The 17,130-nt window shown below is 34.3% G+C and overlaps 1 protein-coding gene across 1 annotated transcript in view; it reads left to right on the top strand.

Moving 5' to 3' along the window:
* ADGRL3 (adhesion G protein-coupled receptor L3) overlaps positions 1 to 17,130 on the top strand; it is a 561,722-nt gene that overhangs the window by 70,082 nt on the left and 474,510 nt on the right. The window contains exon 2 of the mRNA XM_064286313.1: positions 5,544 to 5,757. Coding sequence (XP_064142383.1) covers positions 5,544 to 5,757 — 214 coding nt within the window. The remainder of the gene's footprint in view (positions 1 to 5,543; positions 5,758 to 17,130) is intronic.

The following is a 17,130-nucleotide window of genomic DNA, read 5'->3' as shown; positions in this document are numbered from 1 at the left end:
TGGCATTATGCTGCAGTCTTATTTTTTTAATGGATAGCTGCATATGTAGAACAATCCACGCAAAAACCAGCTTTGAACAGCTTGGTCCAGTGGAGTTAAAGGAGTGCTTGATTTATCTGTCATGTAACAAAGTTCCTTTCCCTCAATTAGGTGTGTTAGTTCATATAGTCAAAATGTTCCTTGAATAGAGAGGCAGTGCCTTTCTCTACTCTGGGTTTCTCCACTGCCTGTTTAGCAAGTCCTTCTAACCATCTTTTTCAGCAGCCAATAATATTCCACCTTCTGCGTTTATCTCTCTTCTCTTGCTCTCTATATAAGTATTCTCTGAGCCCATGATTTAAGGCATTTGTATATCCAGCTTGTATCCTCCTCTTGAACTCTATACTCATGAATGTAACTGACCATTGAATATATCTGGGTGTTATCCTGATACCTTCAGTTCAGCATGTTTAAACATGAATTAATTTTACTGGCTATGCCCTCAACCAACTAACTTGCTTCATACCCCTTAATCTGTTTTGTCTTTTACCCATTCTTATATATGTCCTTTGTCCTATTTGTATCCCTATTAACATTCTCCTCTTTGAGATTCTCCTTCTAATGCCATAGGGTTATCCTGACCACTTTCCTTTTGGTTCACAAGGGGTCATTTGACTCTTATTTTTGTACCAGTTTCTAGCATCCTGCACCCACATACTGAGGCTGATTACTTGTTATCATGCACAAGTTCACCAAAGACTTACAGCATATAGAGCCAAACATCACAAAGCAGGTTTAACAGCAAAAGACAGAGCTAAGGAGAAGGAAACAGAAAAACAATAGGTTCCAACAACAGAGTAGCTGATACCTCAGAAAAGGAGGAAGGAGTGAGAGTTATTTATGCCAAACAAGTGAGCAAAAACATGGAGCTATTTCTCTTGTATTTTAATATTTCTTTGTATTTGCATTCCTCCCACTTAATCCCTGGTTAGGATCACTTTCCATCTGGCATGTGTTTGATGTGGAATTTGAGGACTTTCTGAAGGTTCTGAATGTCTTTAGTAGAGAACCTCAGTTAAGTATCCCCTTAGTCGGTCCCATGTCAGTGATTACTTACAAGGTACATCATCCTACAAGTAGACCAGATTTAACATCTGAAGTTTTTCCAATTTATGCATTAGATATCAATTATACATCTGATAGGTGACACTTCATTCCTTGTTGTAACAGATTACATCATGGGATAAAGGTGGGAAGGAGCTCGAGAAGGTACGTATATGCCTTCTTTTCCCCAAATTATTTTCACGTAGCCACTTCACAATGCACAATGCAATATTACCCTGATACAGCCTATGATAGACTATTTGACTGACTATCCTGTTTTGAAATTGTTGACATTTTTCATGTCCTAGACTTTTTCTCTAGTCACCAAGTCTCTCCATTGTTAATATGGTAACCGAATGGTAAATATAATTTCTTTTTAACCTAAGTATTTTTTTTCTTTGATTGCTGATTAAAACATTTAGCAGTATGATTAAAAGTAATTTAGATAGCTAATTAGAAAATGCTATAGGGTGATTTCCAGTTAATGCATTCCTTTATACAAGCATACATCATTTCAGGAGTGCAATTTATCACTGAGTCACTGATAATAATGCAGTTATATGTTTAATGGTAGAAGAAAAAAGGCATCCACAAATCAACTCTGCTTCTTTGTAAAAATGCCATACCCATAACTTTTGAGTAATTATAGCAGGACCAAAATGGATATGTGGAAAACTTGGACCTCTGCATTTTAGTTGGCTTTGCAACAATTTAGTGTCTGTTTCTAAATCATATTTTGACAGGCCCAGATTAAAGCTTCATCTATGTACATGTGCGTTGCCAAAATTGACTGATTAGTTAATCAACTAAATTGTGCACTTAGTCAAACAAACGCTTTTACAGTATGATTTGCTTCAACTGTTTTGTTTCGTTGTTAAATTAACTTGTGTTTTAACTTAATTGACTGTTTAAGTCAACAAAATATAACCAGATCAATGTTTGGGAGCAGTTTCTTTGTGATTTTTTTTTTTTAAATGGTTATACCAAAGTTAAGAAACAAGTTGTTTCATCCACCCAGTGCTAAAAAGTCTACAATAAAGTATTCTGAAAAATTCTGATATTTTGAATTTTTATGGGGGAAAAATACCTTTATTATTCCAATTAAACTGACAGATATTATGAAGTTATATTCCAAAGTTTTATTATTCCATAATTCCATTATTGAAAAGTTTAAGTACGTTAATGAAAATTTCTTTATCTAGAAAATAGAATCTCAGTATTAAAATGAATTTCATGTTCAGATAATAAACCAATTTCCAAATGATAGACTAAAAAAAAGAATATTTTATTTTAGCAACAATAAAACCAAAAACCAAACCCATTGCCGATGAGTCCGTGTCGACTCATAGCTAACCTATAAGACAGAATAGAACTGCTCCATGAGGTTTCCAAGGCTGTAATCTTTACGGAAGCTGACTGCCACATCTTTCTTGCATAGAGTGCTGGTGCATTCAAACCACTGACCTTTTGGTTAGCAACGGAGCACTTAACCACCATGCCACCAGGGCTCTTTAGAAAAAATAGCAATGTGCATTTCAGAAAATTCTTGTCTCTCTATTGAGAACTACCCTGCCAAAACGTTGACTCAATATTAAATTTTAGTAATAACTAATTGCATCCAAACTCTAATTATTTTAACTCTCTTTGATTAATGTGTTTGGAGCCCTATGGAGCAATTCTTCTCTGTCCTGTAGGGTCGCTCTAAGTCAGAATCGACTTTATAGCAAGGAGTTATTTTTTTTTTAGTATTGGAGATGTGCTAGGTTCTTCTCTTTGAGTGTGTGTATATGTGGATGTGAGAGAAAGACAGACAGAGAGAATGCCATCTATTGTTAATAAACAGAACAGACAAGAAGAGGCTGAATGGCAACTAGAATGGGATTGCCACTTGAACAGATTTAAGTGACCCACATGCTCAGAGTTATGCATGGGTTTTAGGGTAAAATTATACCACTTCTAAAATATTGTAGAACTGATCTAAAACTCATGCCATTCTCAATTTTGAAGTAATAGATATGTTTCACAACCCAAATCAAGACTTTCTCCAAGTTTCAACTGAAAATACAGCAATAAAACTTCTCACTTTCTCTTGCCCTCCCTTTTCTTCCCCTTCCTGTCTTCCTCTCATCTTTTCCTTTCCATTTCATACTTAGTAAAACACACACACAAGAAGTTATATATATTTCTTTAGATGCATATTTTGTGTATGTGTACATTAGCAAGCTAATCAACTATCAATGCAAATTTATAGTTAATATGTATGCATCTCTATAATTTATGTGGAAACCAACTTTTTTTGACAGTAACCATTTGATTTAGAATTTCAATTCTATGCTTTTGAAAACTTGCTAAGTTTTTCCAATTAAATACTTCACTTTCTTCCAATAAAGGACCAATTATGTTCACAGTCTTAGAATGTGACTTTTTTGTATAAAAAATATATGTATATACTTATATATTTTTAGCCAACATCTAAAATCAGAAAAACAAACTAGAAAAATACATATTTTCTATTAATATAAAGGTCAAATATCTAATATTCTTGCTATTCAAAATATGCATAAGTTTGAGCAAAAAAAAAAAAAACAGTATAGTTTGAGCAAGCAGTTTGCAAATAAGAGGAATTTAAATCATCAGTGCTGTTGCTGTTAGTTGCCATTGATTTGATTCAGATTCCTGGTGACCCCATGTGTGCAGAATAGAACTGGTCTCGAGGGTTTTCGTGGCTGTGACCTTTCAGAAGCAGATCTCCAGGCCTGTCTTTCAGGGTGCCTCTGGGTGGGTTTGAATCACCAGCCTTTTGTCTAGTAGTCCAGCGCTTAACCATTTATGCTGTCTGGGGACTTCAAATGGTCAATAAACATATGAAAATATATTCTATTTTGCAAGAAAGCAGGATAATTTAAAATAAGGATGGTATTCCATCCCTCAGCTATCAAATTGAAAAAAATTTAAAGAAATTGGTAATACTTAGTTTTGAAGAAGAAGGTACTTTGGGTAAATTGTACATTTTTTTGAAGTTTTTTGAACTCTTTCTGTTCATATTTGCGAAAATATGACCCATGAGTTTCACTTGCAGAAAAATACCATAAAATATGGTTGGACAGTTGTGCTTTTTCCAATGTATTATAGCCAAGGTTCACAGATAAGTTTGTATTTCTTTGCAATATTGTGACAGAAGAACACTGTGACCTTCCTAAATGTCCGTCAGAATACTTGTTATCTGCTGTGGAATCACCTGTGACTCCTGGCTGCCTTATGCAGAACAAGAGAACAAAATATTGCCCTGTTCTGCATGGTCCTCAAAATCGCCAGCACATTTGAGCCCACCATTGCATCTGTTGGACGAATCTACCTCACCAACGGTCTCTCAAGCTCTCCTTGGCCCTGTACTTCACCAAACATGATGTCTGATGTTGTTGTGTGCTGTTCAAGTCAATTCTGACTCATAGCGACTTTATAGAATAGAGTAGAACTTTCCCTTAGCGTTTCTTAGGCTGATAAATCTTTACAGGAGTTGATCTCCAGATCTTTTCTCTCAGGGAGCTGCTGGTAGGTTCAAACTGCTGACCTTTTGGCTAGCAGCCAAGCACTTAATCGTTTTGCTACCAGGGCTACTTTGATATCTGAGAGGGCTGGTAAAAGAACTTATGTTATATCTGTACAATGCAGCCATTGAAACATGATTCAAACAACATGTGTAGTGTGATACTACCTAAGCAAAATTTAACTGGGTAAAATAAAGGGGTGGGAGGAAACTGTTGGTTTTGTGTAGAAAATTCTAACAGGAAGTTTACCACATTCTTAACTGGCTACCTGTTGACAGTGGGGAAGTAGGTGTGGGGAGGGAGCTGATGGAAACTATTTTCTTCAATAAGCAACATGTACTATCTTTGTAATTAACTTCTAAAATATATTAAAATTACTTAAAACAATGAAACTGTTTTAAATTTGAATTAGGATACTTCCACAAGTATATTTGCACTCCTCAAGAGTGCAATTTTTTAAAATAAATTTTTGTGGTTGTTTCCTTAAAAAAAAAAAAAAGAAAAATCACAGAGGATTATCTGGTTATCTTACTCTACAAACTGGGTGATATTTCTACATAGACACAACGACACAGACTAAAACCAAGGTTTCAGTATAATATACAGTGTGTGTTTGTGTGTGTGTGTATGTGTGTGTGTGTTCATTTTCAAGGAAAAAACTGTTAGATGAAGTTTAAAAAAAAATTATCTTGCTAGATTAAAAAACAAAACAAAAACAAAATACCTTTAAAGTTACTGAAAGTAAAAGATACTCTTTTTCATTGGAGTTATGAATGTCATCTACTTCTTCTCCTTGGTATTAAAAAAAAAAAAATCCTTGGTATTAGTTTACCCCAAAAACTGGAAAACACACATAACTTTTCTTTGTATGTAATAAAGATGACTGATGTTTCTTTTTCTTCCTTCCTGTAGCTTTCAGCCGTGCCCCAATCCCTATGGCTGTGGTTCGCAGAGAGCTGTCCTGTGAGAGCTACCCCATAGAGCTTCGCTGTCCAGGAACAGACGTCATCATGATTGAAAGTGCCAACTATGGGAGGACTGATGACAAAATTTGTGACTCAGACCCTGCTCAAATGGAGAATATACGATGCTATCTGCCAGATGCCTATAAGATTATGTCTCAAAGGTATGATACTTTTAATATTCTTTTCTTTGGGCATTTATTAAAAACTTTCAGAGGACTTTCATCAATTTCTAAAATACTGACTGGGCCAGTGTTGATATCCCTTAATAATGAAAAGAAGATCTTTGACTCTAAAAAGGGTGGTCAATAGCAATTACACTCATTATGATAAAAGATTCAAATTATGTTGTCTTCATAAATTAACTAAATATTAAATATCTCAAGTACTTGTTCACTATAACCATGATTTCCTAGAAATCAGTGTGAAGTTATTCATTTACCAAGTGTTCATGCTTTCTGACTACTTGGGCACAAAGTAATTTTCAAAATAATATGAATAAGTGATTGTTAAGTTGTTAGAATTAATATCTTATTTTAATAAATGATTGTTGTATACATTATTAATACGAATTATCACATGCCAAGTGTCTCATGAGCAACTATATCTGAGGTATACTTGAAGAACAATAGCCTCTCTGGGCAAATTGAGGACTTTCGTTTGACAGTTTCTAAAATGCTGACTTGGCCAGTGTTAATAAGAAATACAATTTTAAACTTAGGGACTCCATTTTCTATAAATTTGATTACATTTTATTCTCGTTTCTCTCATTTTTGTGTATTTAATATACCTCAATGTATGGCTAATTCTCTGATGCTATGCCAAAAAACATTCAAATCATTTCATGTAGGTATTGAAATGGTCTCTTGGCACCAGTTTCTCAACGAATAATATAGAATGGAGGCTCTGACTAAATTGTTATTTTAGTTTCAGTCAGACAATGATATGAGATTCTTTAGAATTTATTTTGGATGGGAGTTGAGGAGGAGATGCTGTTTTTATGTGATTATGTTTTTATTTAAAATGTAACAGAAGCATTTATTTCACTAGCTCTTTGATCTCTATATGATTTGCATTGAAACCGTTTTAATCCTTACATTGGTATTATTAATGGCCCCCAAAATAAACCTTTAATCTTATAATTATTGCAAAAAGTAGTTATAATGGATTCTCTGGAGCCATTGAATGATATGGGATGTATCCATAAAGTGACAAATCTGTAGCGTAAAAATAGTTTAAGCTCCCTTTTAAATCATTTGTTTAAGCCCTCCTGGTGGTTTATCATATAAGAGTTGTCAGCTGAAATAACTGGTTAACTCTCCCTGGAAGCAAGATCCTCACTTGGACGTGGACTATGAAAACCTCATTTACACTCGTCCAAAACAAAGCTGTTGACTCTTGGAGAGATGGAATTGGGTTCTATCTTGCAAACTAGATAAGTTTACAAGAGATGGGATGACCATGTCTATTTAAGCTGCCTTATAATGAACTCCGCCAGGCGCTCCTTGGAAACTCTGTGGGGCCGTTCTACCCCGTCCTATAGGGTCGCTATGAGTTGGAATCGACTCGACGGCACTGGGTTTTTATAATGAACTTTGGTTGCACTGTTGTGCCTGTAACAGCATGTTGAATAATGATAATAATTACTGATTTTGATATAGACATATTGTACTAAGAATGATATACATAGTAAAATCTAATGGAAGGCATCTTTTTTAAAAGGTATCTTAGATTAATTATTATGTTTTCTTTCATTTAAATATCTAGGAAGAAGCTATATCAGGGTATAAACATTTTTAAGCAAGTTTCTAGATGGGAGGATTATTACTAAATACAAGAAGATTATTATTATTTCTATATCCTAACATGAATTTGTTAAAAAGTCTTCACATCTTGCTATAGGTTAAAAAATTACACAGGTATTCACAGGCAGGGACAGATGTGAAACATCATTCATGTGGATGTTTGAATACACATTGGACAAATGTAAAAATTAAACTATATATATACATGTAAGTATAAAAAATATAGAATTTAAATTTGAAAGGAAATGGGACAATTGATTTCTACATTTTTCTCCAGTAGACCCATCCAATCTACTAACTGATATGGAGAAAGCAAATTCCTCATCAACCTTCCAGAATTGTGTCTACCTCTTTCATTTTCCAATGAGAGAACTTGTTAAAACACTGTACCACTTTTACTTACCCTTCTCAGAACTTCTTACCTTACTTATTATCAATACCTACGTCCCTCCCTCTTTGTTGCATCTAAATATAAACAAAGCTAAACTTTCACACAGTTGACTTGTGTTGACTAAAGTAAATTGTAGGCTTTTAAAGGGCGGACTTTCTGCTGATTGTACCAAAAACAAACTGGTACAAATGAATAAATAAATATGCTTCAACTTTTGTCATGCTACTTAAAAACTTTCTTAACTCTGGATTTCTGTTTCTGCCTTTTTCTTTTATGTTTAAACACTTCAGAGATTTAAAAAGTGTATATTATATACAGCTTTCTAATCTACATGTGAAAATAACTGTTAGCAATTAGATTACTAGAGAAATTTTACATTTCAAATTCAGCTAATGTTCCCTGTTATCTTCAGCTATTAATGAAATGTTTTCAGTTATTAAAAATTTAACTCTACCAATACTTGAAAGTCATAATATGTAGTGCACTATGCCAATTATCCTGAGGTTGGATGATGTCAGGAGATAAATAAGTCAGGCTATGGTTTCTGCCAACAAAACCATATTGTTTTTTGGACAGATAAGAGAGAAATGATTATATTATTTGTTCAACATTTTATTTTTATTTAGTTTTCAATTCTCGAGGAGTTCAAAAAAGGAGGAAAACTCTTTCAGCTAGATAAAGATAGGGAGTGATTCATTGAAGAAGTGTTACAGGTGGCCTTTGAAGGATGTATGAAATTGCAACTGGCAGCATTAGTCAAAGCTTTGGCAACCAGACGAGGCCATAGTGATGCTAGATACGTAAGTGGAGAACATCAAAAAGAAACACAAGGTAACAGCTTTCTTTGGATAATTCTTATCTATCCTTTTCTTCTACGACATCACAAGCTTATTGGTGTTCTGCTGTGGATGTAGCACTATTAAGTCTCTCTAAGGCCTCTTCCAAATCTGCCACTGCTTTTGTCTTCAGCCAACCCGATCACCTCCACCAGCAAAACACACACATGCACAAACACAGTCCACCCCAAAGGTCAGGTGCACATATTCTTAAGAAGCCTTGACATTTCTAGATGACACACTAGCTTTATGCTATTCCCTTGTCAGTAAAACTCTCATTAGATTCCTCCTTATAACTTGGACATATTTGAACGTAAATGTGGTAAGTTTGAATGTCATATATGATGACATCCTTTGTGCCAGCTTTTTCTCATACTCATTTTAAATATGTGGTACTTACTTTACATATAATTGCTGAAATTTTTCCAAATTGAAAAAAGTGTTTGTTAGCAGGCATAAATATATATGTACAAATAACTTTTTTATGGAGGTATTGTATATATATGTATATATAGATAAGTACACATATTATAAGTGCAAGACGTATAACTCAGTAATTTTTTGCAAACCAAGCTCACCCATGTAACTAGCAACCAGATTTAAAAACAAAACGAAACAACAACGATGACAAAACAGTATTAAGGAACCATAGAAGCCTCTCTGCCTCATGCTCTGTAGCAGCCAGACTCCCCACAATGATTACCACTGTAGGGAATTCTAACATCTTAAATTAGTTTTACCCATTTTTGTACTTTAAGTAAATAGATTCATATAGTATACAAATACTATTTTAAGTATGTGGCTTCTTTCATTTAATGTATTCATTTTTATATAACTTTATTGGAACATATTTTATATATTGTATAATTCACCCATTTCAAATATAAAATTCAATATTTTTTAAAATAAATTTACCAAGTGGTACAACTATCACCATAAATCAGTTTCAGAGCACTTTCATCACCACAGTGAGATTTCTCATGCCGATTACTGTTAATCCCTACCCTATGCAATGATTAATATGCTTTGTCCCTCTGTGTCTATGTCCAATGCATTATTTTTAAGCTAAAAAATGAATATTTGAAATCAGCTTGGATTTAGTGTAATTTGCAATAGGAACAGTGTATAAGAAATAGTGGCAGTTATTTCTGGAGGCATGGGCCTAAATATATTGCTTGCCTTATAAATTCTCCTAAAATCTAAGGTCATGACTCTAGACGTTTAAAAAGGTACTCTTTTTGGAGCTTTCTGTCAAGTAGGGAAGATAAAACAGACTGTGAGTTTTATTTAATGGTAATTAGATTCATCTACCAATTCTATTCTTACACACTGTGTATCTATCCTATTAAAACAATATACGCCCAGAGAAAAAGAGCCCAGATGTTATCATCATATGGTTGATCTGGTATGTGTATATAAAAAAACACCCATACCAAATATAGGTATTTTTAATAATGGAGACATATTCAAAAGTATAGAGTAGGAGTATTTTTTTCCCTATTAAATGAGTAACCTAAGTTTGATGGTAGCCTTTTAGTAGTATTGTAGTATGTTATATTTTAATATGTGGTAATTATATCAGGAACATGACAGAGAATGAGACAATGAAAATATGAATTGTTTCTCACCTTTCAGAAAAGTTACACTTAAGTTTATATCGGTGGCATCACAGGGGATTTTACAGCTTATAAAACCATCTTTGTTTCTGTAGGATTCATTCCTGCTGTAGTTAAGAACTCTGAATAGTAGTAGAATAAATGCCAGTAGTATGTGTTTGTATGTACATAGTCCAGAAATGTTCACCAATAATTATGATTATATACGTGAGTTTTTTCATTTGAGTGTTCTCCTTTGTTCCTTTGACAGCTCCATTACACTATGTCTTGTATTTCTCCTACGCATGATAACAGATTTGGATCTGTTATGTAATAACTAGTTATCATAGCAGAGGCTTTATTATGAAATCCATGTTTGATGCAGTAAAAAGAACAGATGGGCATAGGGGCTGTAATCTATAACAAATTGCCTTAAGGATTCCTCTTTGTGTACATAATTGTTTTAAAAAAGGGAAGGAAAGGAGAAAGGAAGGCAGGAAAGGAGGAAAGGGAGGAAGGAAGATAACTTCTCAAAGGAAAATGTAGATAATATGGAAAAACAAGAAAGTTTCTATCTCCAGTTCATTTATCTCCTCACTTCCAATATTTTTGCCCCTTTAAATTCTGAGAATACATTTTGATAAAATCCTACTAATATTCTTCCCAGTACTCCTTGATATTATTATTTTATTTTGTTCTTTGGTGAAAATATATACAACAAAACATACTCTAGTTCAACAGTTTCTACAAATTGTATTCTACAGTGTCATTGATTACATTCTTCAAGTTATACTATCATTCTCTCCATCCTTTTCCAAATTATTCCACTACCATTAAGATAAACTTACTTCCCCAAAGTGTCTCATCTAACCTTTTGAGTTGCTGTTGTCAATTTTACACGATATAGATTATTCTTTAAAAGAGCACAATGCCCAAGACATTCTTTACTAAATAAGCTAAACTATCGTTTGGCTTAGTGCTGAATTCAGATTAAGGCTTAAAGTTTATCTCAGGGCAATATTTTTTGGGGGTTATCTCAAGCCTCAGTGCCTCCAGGAAGTCTGAATTCCATGACAATTATAAATTCTATTCCATACTTTTCTCCCTTTTGATCAGGACTCTCCCATAAAATCTTTGACCAAAGCATTTTGTAATGGTATCCTAGCACCATCCAGTTCTTATGGTCTTATGGCAAAGGACACATTTGTTCATGGAGACAATTAGTCATACATTCCACTTACTCCTCTGATTCCTAGCTCTCCTTCTTCCTCTTCTACTTCAGGTGATTAGAGTCCAATTGTTGTACCTTAGATGGCTGCTCATAAGCTTTTAAGAATCTTGATCCAATGCAATGAACTAGGGGATGTAACAAAAACACTAAAAATAGTATTAAGACAAATGACAGGAATGTACCATGAAACCATGCCCCTAAATCTTCAAACCAAGAAAACAAATCCCATGATGTTTTTGGTTTTACCTGAAGAGCCTCAGTAGCTGCTCACTTTTTTTTTTTTTTTTTTAATATACTTAACATAGTATTTACCAATTTGACTTTTTTCAGGTATACAGCTTTGTGATGTCAATTACATTAATCAAGTTGTACAACCATTACTCTTAATTGATGCCAGATTTCCCATCACCATAAACAAAACTCATTGCTTTCCAAAGAGTGGCTCTCTCTTCTCCCCCTCCATGCCACCCCAGTAACCACTAATAAACTTTGGTATCTATGGTTTTGCCTAATCTTATCATTTCATATAAGTAAGATTATACAATATTTTACCTTTTGTGACTGACTTTTCTACTCAACATGTTTTCAAAACGAGCCCTGGTGGTGGAATGATTAAGCACTTGGCTGCTAACCAAAAGGTTGGTGGTTCGAACCAACCCAGCAGCTCCAAGGGAGAAAAGACCTGGTGATCTGCCTCTGTAAAAATTATAGCCTAGAAGGCTCTATGGCACAGTTCTACCCTGTGCTATAGGGTTGCTATGAGCTGGAATCGACTTGATGGCACACAACGACAACAACATTTTTACAGTTCATCCATGTTGCAGCATGTATCAGTATTTCATTTCTCTTTCTGGCTGAGTAGTATTCCATTGTATGTATTAACACATTTTATTTATCCATTCATCTATCAATGGACATTTAGATTGTTTTCACCTTTTGGCTGTTGTGAATAGTACTGCAATAAATGTTGGTGTACATGTGACTGTTTGCCTCACTGCTTTCAAGTCCCTGGGTATATACCTGGAAGTGGGATTGCTGTGTCAGGTGGTAGTTCTATTTTTCATTTTTTTGAGCAACCACCACACTGTTTTCCACAACAGTTGTACCATTTTGCATTCCCAACAACAATGGAAAAAGGTTCCACTTTTCCCATATCCTCAACATGTGTTATTTTTTGTTTGTTTGATCTTAGCTCTCCTAGTGGGAGTGAAATTGTATATTGTTGTGATTTTGATATCTTTCTAGTAAGTTAATTTTGAATTAAAATTTTATATATGTGTAAATCTGTCTCAGTTATCTAGTTCTGCTATAACAGAAATACCACAAGTTGGTGACTTTAACAAACAGAAATTAATTTTCTCACAGTTAGGAGACTAGAAGTCCTAATTCAGAGCACTGGCTCTGAGGGTAGGCTCTCTCTCTCTCTCTGCAGGCTCTGGAGGAAGGTCCTTGTCTCTTCTGAGCATCTGTGGCTTGGCATCTGTCTTCCCCCATCTCTGCTCTCTGGCTTACTTATTTAACCTCTTTCCTGTCTCAAAAAGAGATTGACTAAAGATACACTCCACATTAATCCTGCCTCCTTAACATAACAAAGACAGTGCATTCCTAAATGAAATTATAACCACAGACTTAGAGGTTAGGATTTATGACACGTATTTTTGATGGCACAAATCAATCCATAACACACTCCAAATTAAATATTTTAGTAAATGATTCAAATATTTCAGGACACTTAGGATGAAAGGTAACAGAAGTTGTGTGGGCTTCTTCATTTGTTCCATGGGGGCCATTAAGCCATTATTGCAGCAATTCTAGAAGTACATTTTGGAGAAATTTGGAATTCCTGTGACATTTCACAGAATCACAAGGTCAAAACTATTTTCATAATTATACTCACATGGTGTTTACCTTTTTCATTGTGTCGACATAAGCATTGATGGTGCAAAAGCAATGGCAGATAAAATGGCTGGCATCACAGGGATCAAGGCAGTAACAACATTGTATTTCTAAAAATGTCAGTTTTATTTTTTAATATGGTAATAATTGATGGATATAACTCACTTATACTAATGATACAACTCACTTGTACTAATGATCTATGAAGTCCTCAATATTTTTTAAGAGTGTAAAGAGATCCTGAGACCAAAAAGTAGAATCGCTGCTTTAGCAATATAATTATTTTTTCACTTCTACTTATCAGCTGAAAATTGACCATGTATGTTTTATCTTCATTGTTATTACATTACAGAATAATCATTCTATTTGCTTCAAAATAATCTGGGCTTTTTTAATGAGTGAATTATTTTTGAAGAGAATAATACCTGTATGTTATATAGTTATCCCTGCTAGTAAAGAGCCAAATTAGAGATATACTATAAGATCATATTTTGTTCAGATCCTCATGTGGTGTTTATCATTCACAAGAATTGTATAACTCATTTATAATTAAACATAAAATGATTTGAAGAATAAAAACTTAGGTTGGCTTTTTTTTTTTTTTAGTGAAATATACTGCATAGATTGAAAACACATTATTTTATTTTGGTGAGGAGAGGCAATCCTGTTACGATATTCTGAACATGAAATGTTGGAGGAACTAAATTTATAAGTATGTAGACCAGAAAAAAAAATTATTGTAATGTATCAATTATTTCAATGTCTTAAAAAAAAAGTCAATCTTGTAGAAACAGAGTTTGAGAAGTTTGAGCAGCTATTTCCTGACATTCTTGGAGTTTAATTATTTAATTACTTTTGTGATCCTTTCTTTTGTCGGCATTAAAAACTCCAGTAATTTTAGTGACTAAAAAATTAATTACCAAATAAAACTAAAAAAGACTTAAGTAGAATTAGAGTTAGAATGATAGATTGACTTTGGAATTTGTTGTGTTTGAGGTATCATAAGCCATAAGAACTGCTTTTTTCACTTACAATAACTGTTCATCTTAGTTATTTCCCTACCTCCAGCTTTTTATATAATTTTATATGCTGTGGTCAATCTGTAAAACTTGACATTTTGTGGAAAGTATTTAGAAGAAGTTACCAAAACAAACAAAAAAAATGAAAAAAAGGAAGAAAAAAAATAGGAGTTTCTGATTAGAAGAAAAAGGCTAAAATACTAAAATAACTATCTGGGCAATAGCTTAAATCCAAATTGAGAGGAACCGATTAACTATGAACATAAATTCTGTCATTGGTAATGGGACAGCACCAGAAACTGAAGGAAAAGAAGTTACCATGATATAACAGACTTTCAGAATAAATAACTTAACTTCTCTTTGCCTTACTATGGCAATTTTAGAGATGGCTGAAAGCTATTGGAGGAGTAAGTCCTAAAGTATTTTGAAAGCCCTTCATTTTTTCAGGCACTATGTTAGTTGCTTTACATATATCATACCAAGAAAATTATTATCATTCACATTTTATAGATGAGGAGACTGCATTGGTGTTTAAGAAATTTACCTATAATTACTTATTGTATGATGATGCAAGCATTCATAGCCTACTCTCTTTGGCTACAAATCCCATGATTTTTTTTTTTTTTAATTATACTATTTTTTTTTTTTTCCTAAGGTTTTAAGAATAATTTTTGTTGCACCAACCCAACCCAAACCTGCTGCCGTTGAGTCGATTCTGACTCCTGGTGACCCTTAAGGACAGAGTAGAACTGCCCCATAGGGTTTCCAAGGAATGTCTGGTGAATTCAAACTGGAGACCTTTTGGTTAGCAGCTGTAGCTCTTAACCACTAGGCAACCAGAGTTTCCTTTTGTTGCACAGAAAGGTCTTTATTCACTTTTTGACAGTATCAGGAAAAGCAAATGAAGAATTCAAATCCATCCACAGTTTATGTAATTAAATTTGTTGGTTAAATAAAAATAAGGTTTTATGAAACCATGCTTATAAAATTGATCAATATAGCCATTGAGCTCATTTTGAGGAAAGCTTTCCCTTGCCTACTGGTTGTATATAGGCATTTTTTCTCTAGTTGAGTTTTAATATCCAGATTAGGATATAATGTGTTAGACTAAATGAAAAAATCAAAACCAAAGCCATTGCCATCGAGTCAATTTCGACTCATAGTGGCCCTATAGGACACAGTAGAACTGCCTGCCCTGTAGGGTTTCCAAGGAGCAGCTGGTGAATTTGAACTGCCAACAATTTGGTTAGCAGCCCAAAGGTTAACTACTACTGTGCCACCAGGGCTCTGTTTGACTAAATACCAAAAGACCAAACCCAGTGCCATCGAGTGGATTCCGACCCATAGCGACCCTATAGGACAGAGTAGAACTGCCCCATGGAGTTTCCAAGGAGCGCCTGGCGGATTTGAACTGCTGACCCTTTGGTTAGCAGCCGTAGCACTTAACCCCTAAGCCACCAGGGTTTTCGTTTGACTAAATAAAAATAGGCAACACATACTCAGTTATTACTGGTAATGTTGATAGTACTAGTTAGTATTTATTGTATGCTTACTATTTGCCGGAAATCCCTGGTAGCGTAGGGGTTAAGTGCTACCGCTGCTAACCAAAGGGTCAGCAGTTCAAATCTGCCAGGCGCTCCTTGGAAACCCTAATGGGCAGTTCTACTCTGTCCTATATAGGGTCACTATGAGTCGGAATTGACTTGATGGCACTGGGTTTGGTTTTATTTTTTTGGTACTATTTGCCACATACTCTGGTTAAGACTTATTTTCATTACTTAATTTACTTCTTCCAGTAACACTATGGAATAAAACCAAAAACAAACCAAACCCGTTGTTGTCGGGTCAATTCTGATTCATACAGACCCTATAAGACAGAGTAGAACTGCCCCATAGAGTTAATAAGGAGCAACTGGTGGATTCGAACTGCCGACTTTTTGGTTAGCAGCCGTAGCTCTTAACCACTACACCACCAGGGTTTCCAAACACTGTGGAATATATATTGTTATTATTCCAATTACGTTAATTAGATTTTGATGAAGAATATATCTTAAGCTAACACATCTGCCTTATCTGAGAGATTTGGAGCTTTGATTATTCTAACAAAGGTGTTGAAATATTAACGTTTAAATAATGTTTAAAAAGAAATGTGTCCCTGATCATCATCACAGTGGTGAGAAAGGAGATCATTTCCTCTCATAATAATACTCACCCAAGTATTAGATTGATTTGGCTCAGGTTTTATCAATATTCAATTACAGTCACACACAAATTTTTATTATTGAAGTTTTTGACAGAAATAATCTTTATTGCTGTGAATATGAAACTCACCATCCTTTTTCATTGGCATCAATTATTTTTATAAAGTGTTTTATGTAAAATAATGCTTCTTGGAAAAACAAGCATCAATAGAAAAGAACTGTTTTTCTAATTATTTCCAGCCATGACCATATGTAAGCACTGTTTATTGAGAATTACCCGTGAGCCAGACAATGTTATAAGCACTTTATATGAATTAGCTCATTTAACTCTATCCTCCTGTGAAATGGATATGATTGTTATCCTTACTTCACTGATGAGGGAACAAAAGCACAGAATTTAAATTGCATTCCAAATGCTGCACACTAAAAGACAGAGCTGCAATTCTAACTCAGGCAAGCCAGCTCCAGAATCCAGGCTAACTACTACAATCTATTGTTTTGTTAGCTGTGCGTAAAATGTGTACCATTTTTAATATAAGGGACTAACAAGGAAATAAGTATGA

The sequence above is a fragment of the Loxodonta africana genome, chromosome 5, assembly GCF_030014295.1.
Source record: "Loxodonta africana isolate mLoxAfr1 chromosome 5, mLoxAfr1.hap2, whole genome shotgun sequence".
NCBI lineage: Eukaryota > Metazoa > Chordata > Mammalia > Proboscidea > Elephantidae > Loxodonta > Loxodonta africana.
Note: the sequence above shows the minus strand (reverse complement) of the source record. Positions and strands in the feature narration are given on the sequence as shown.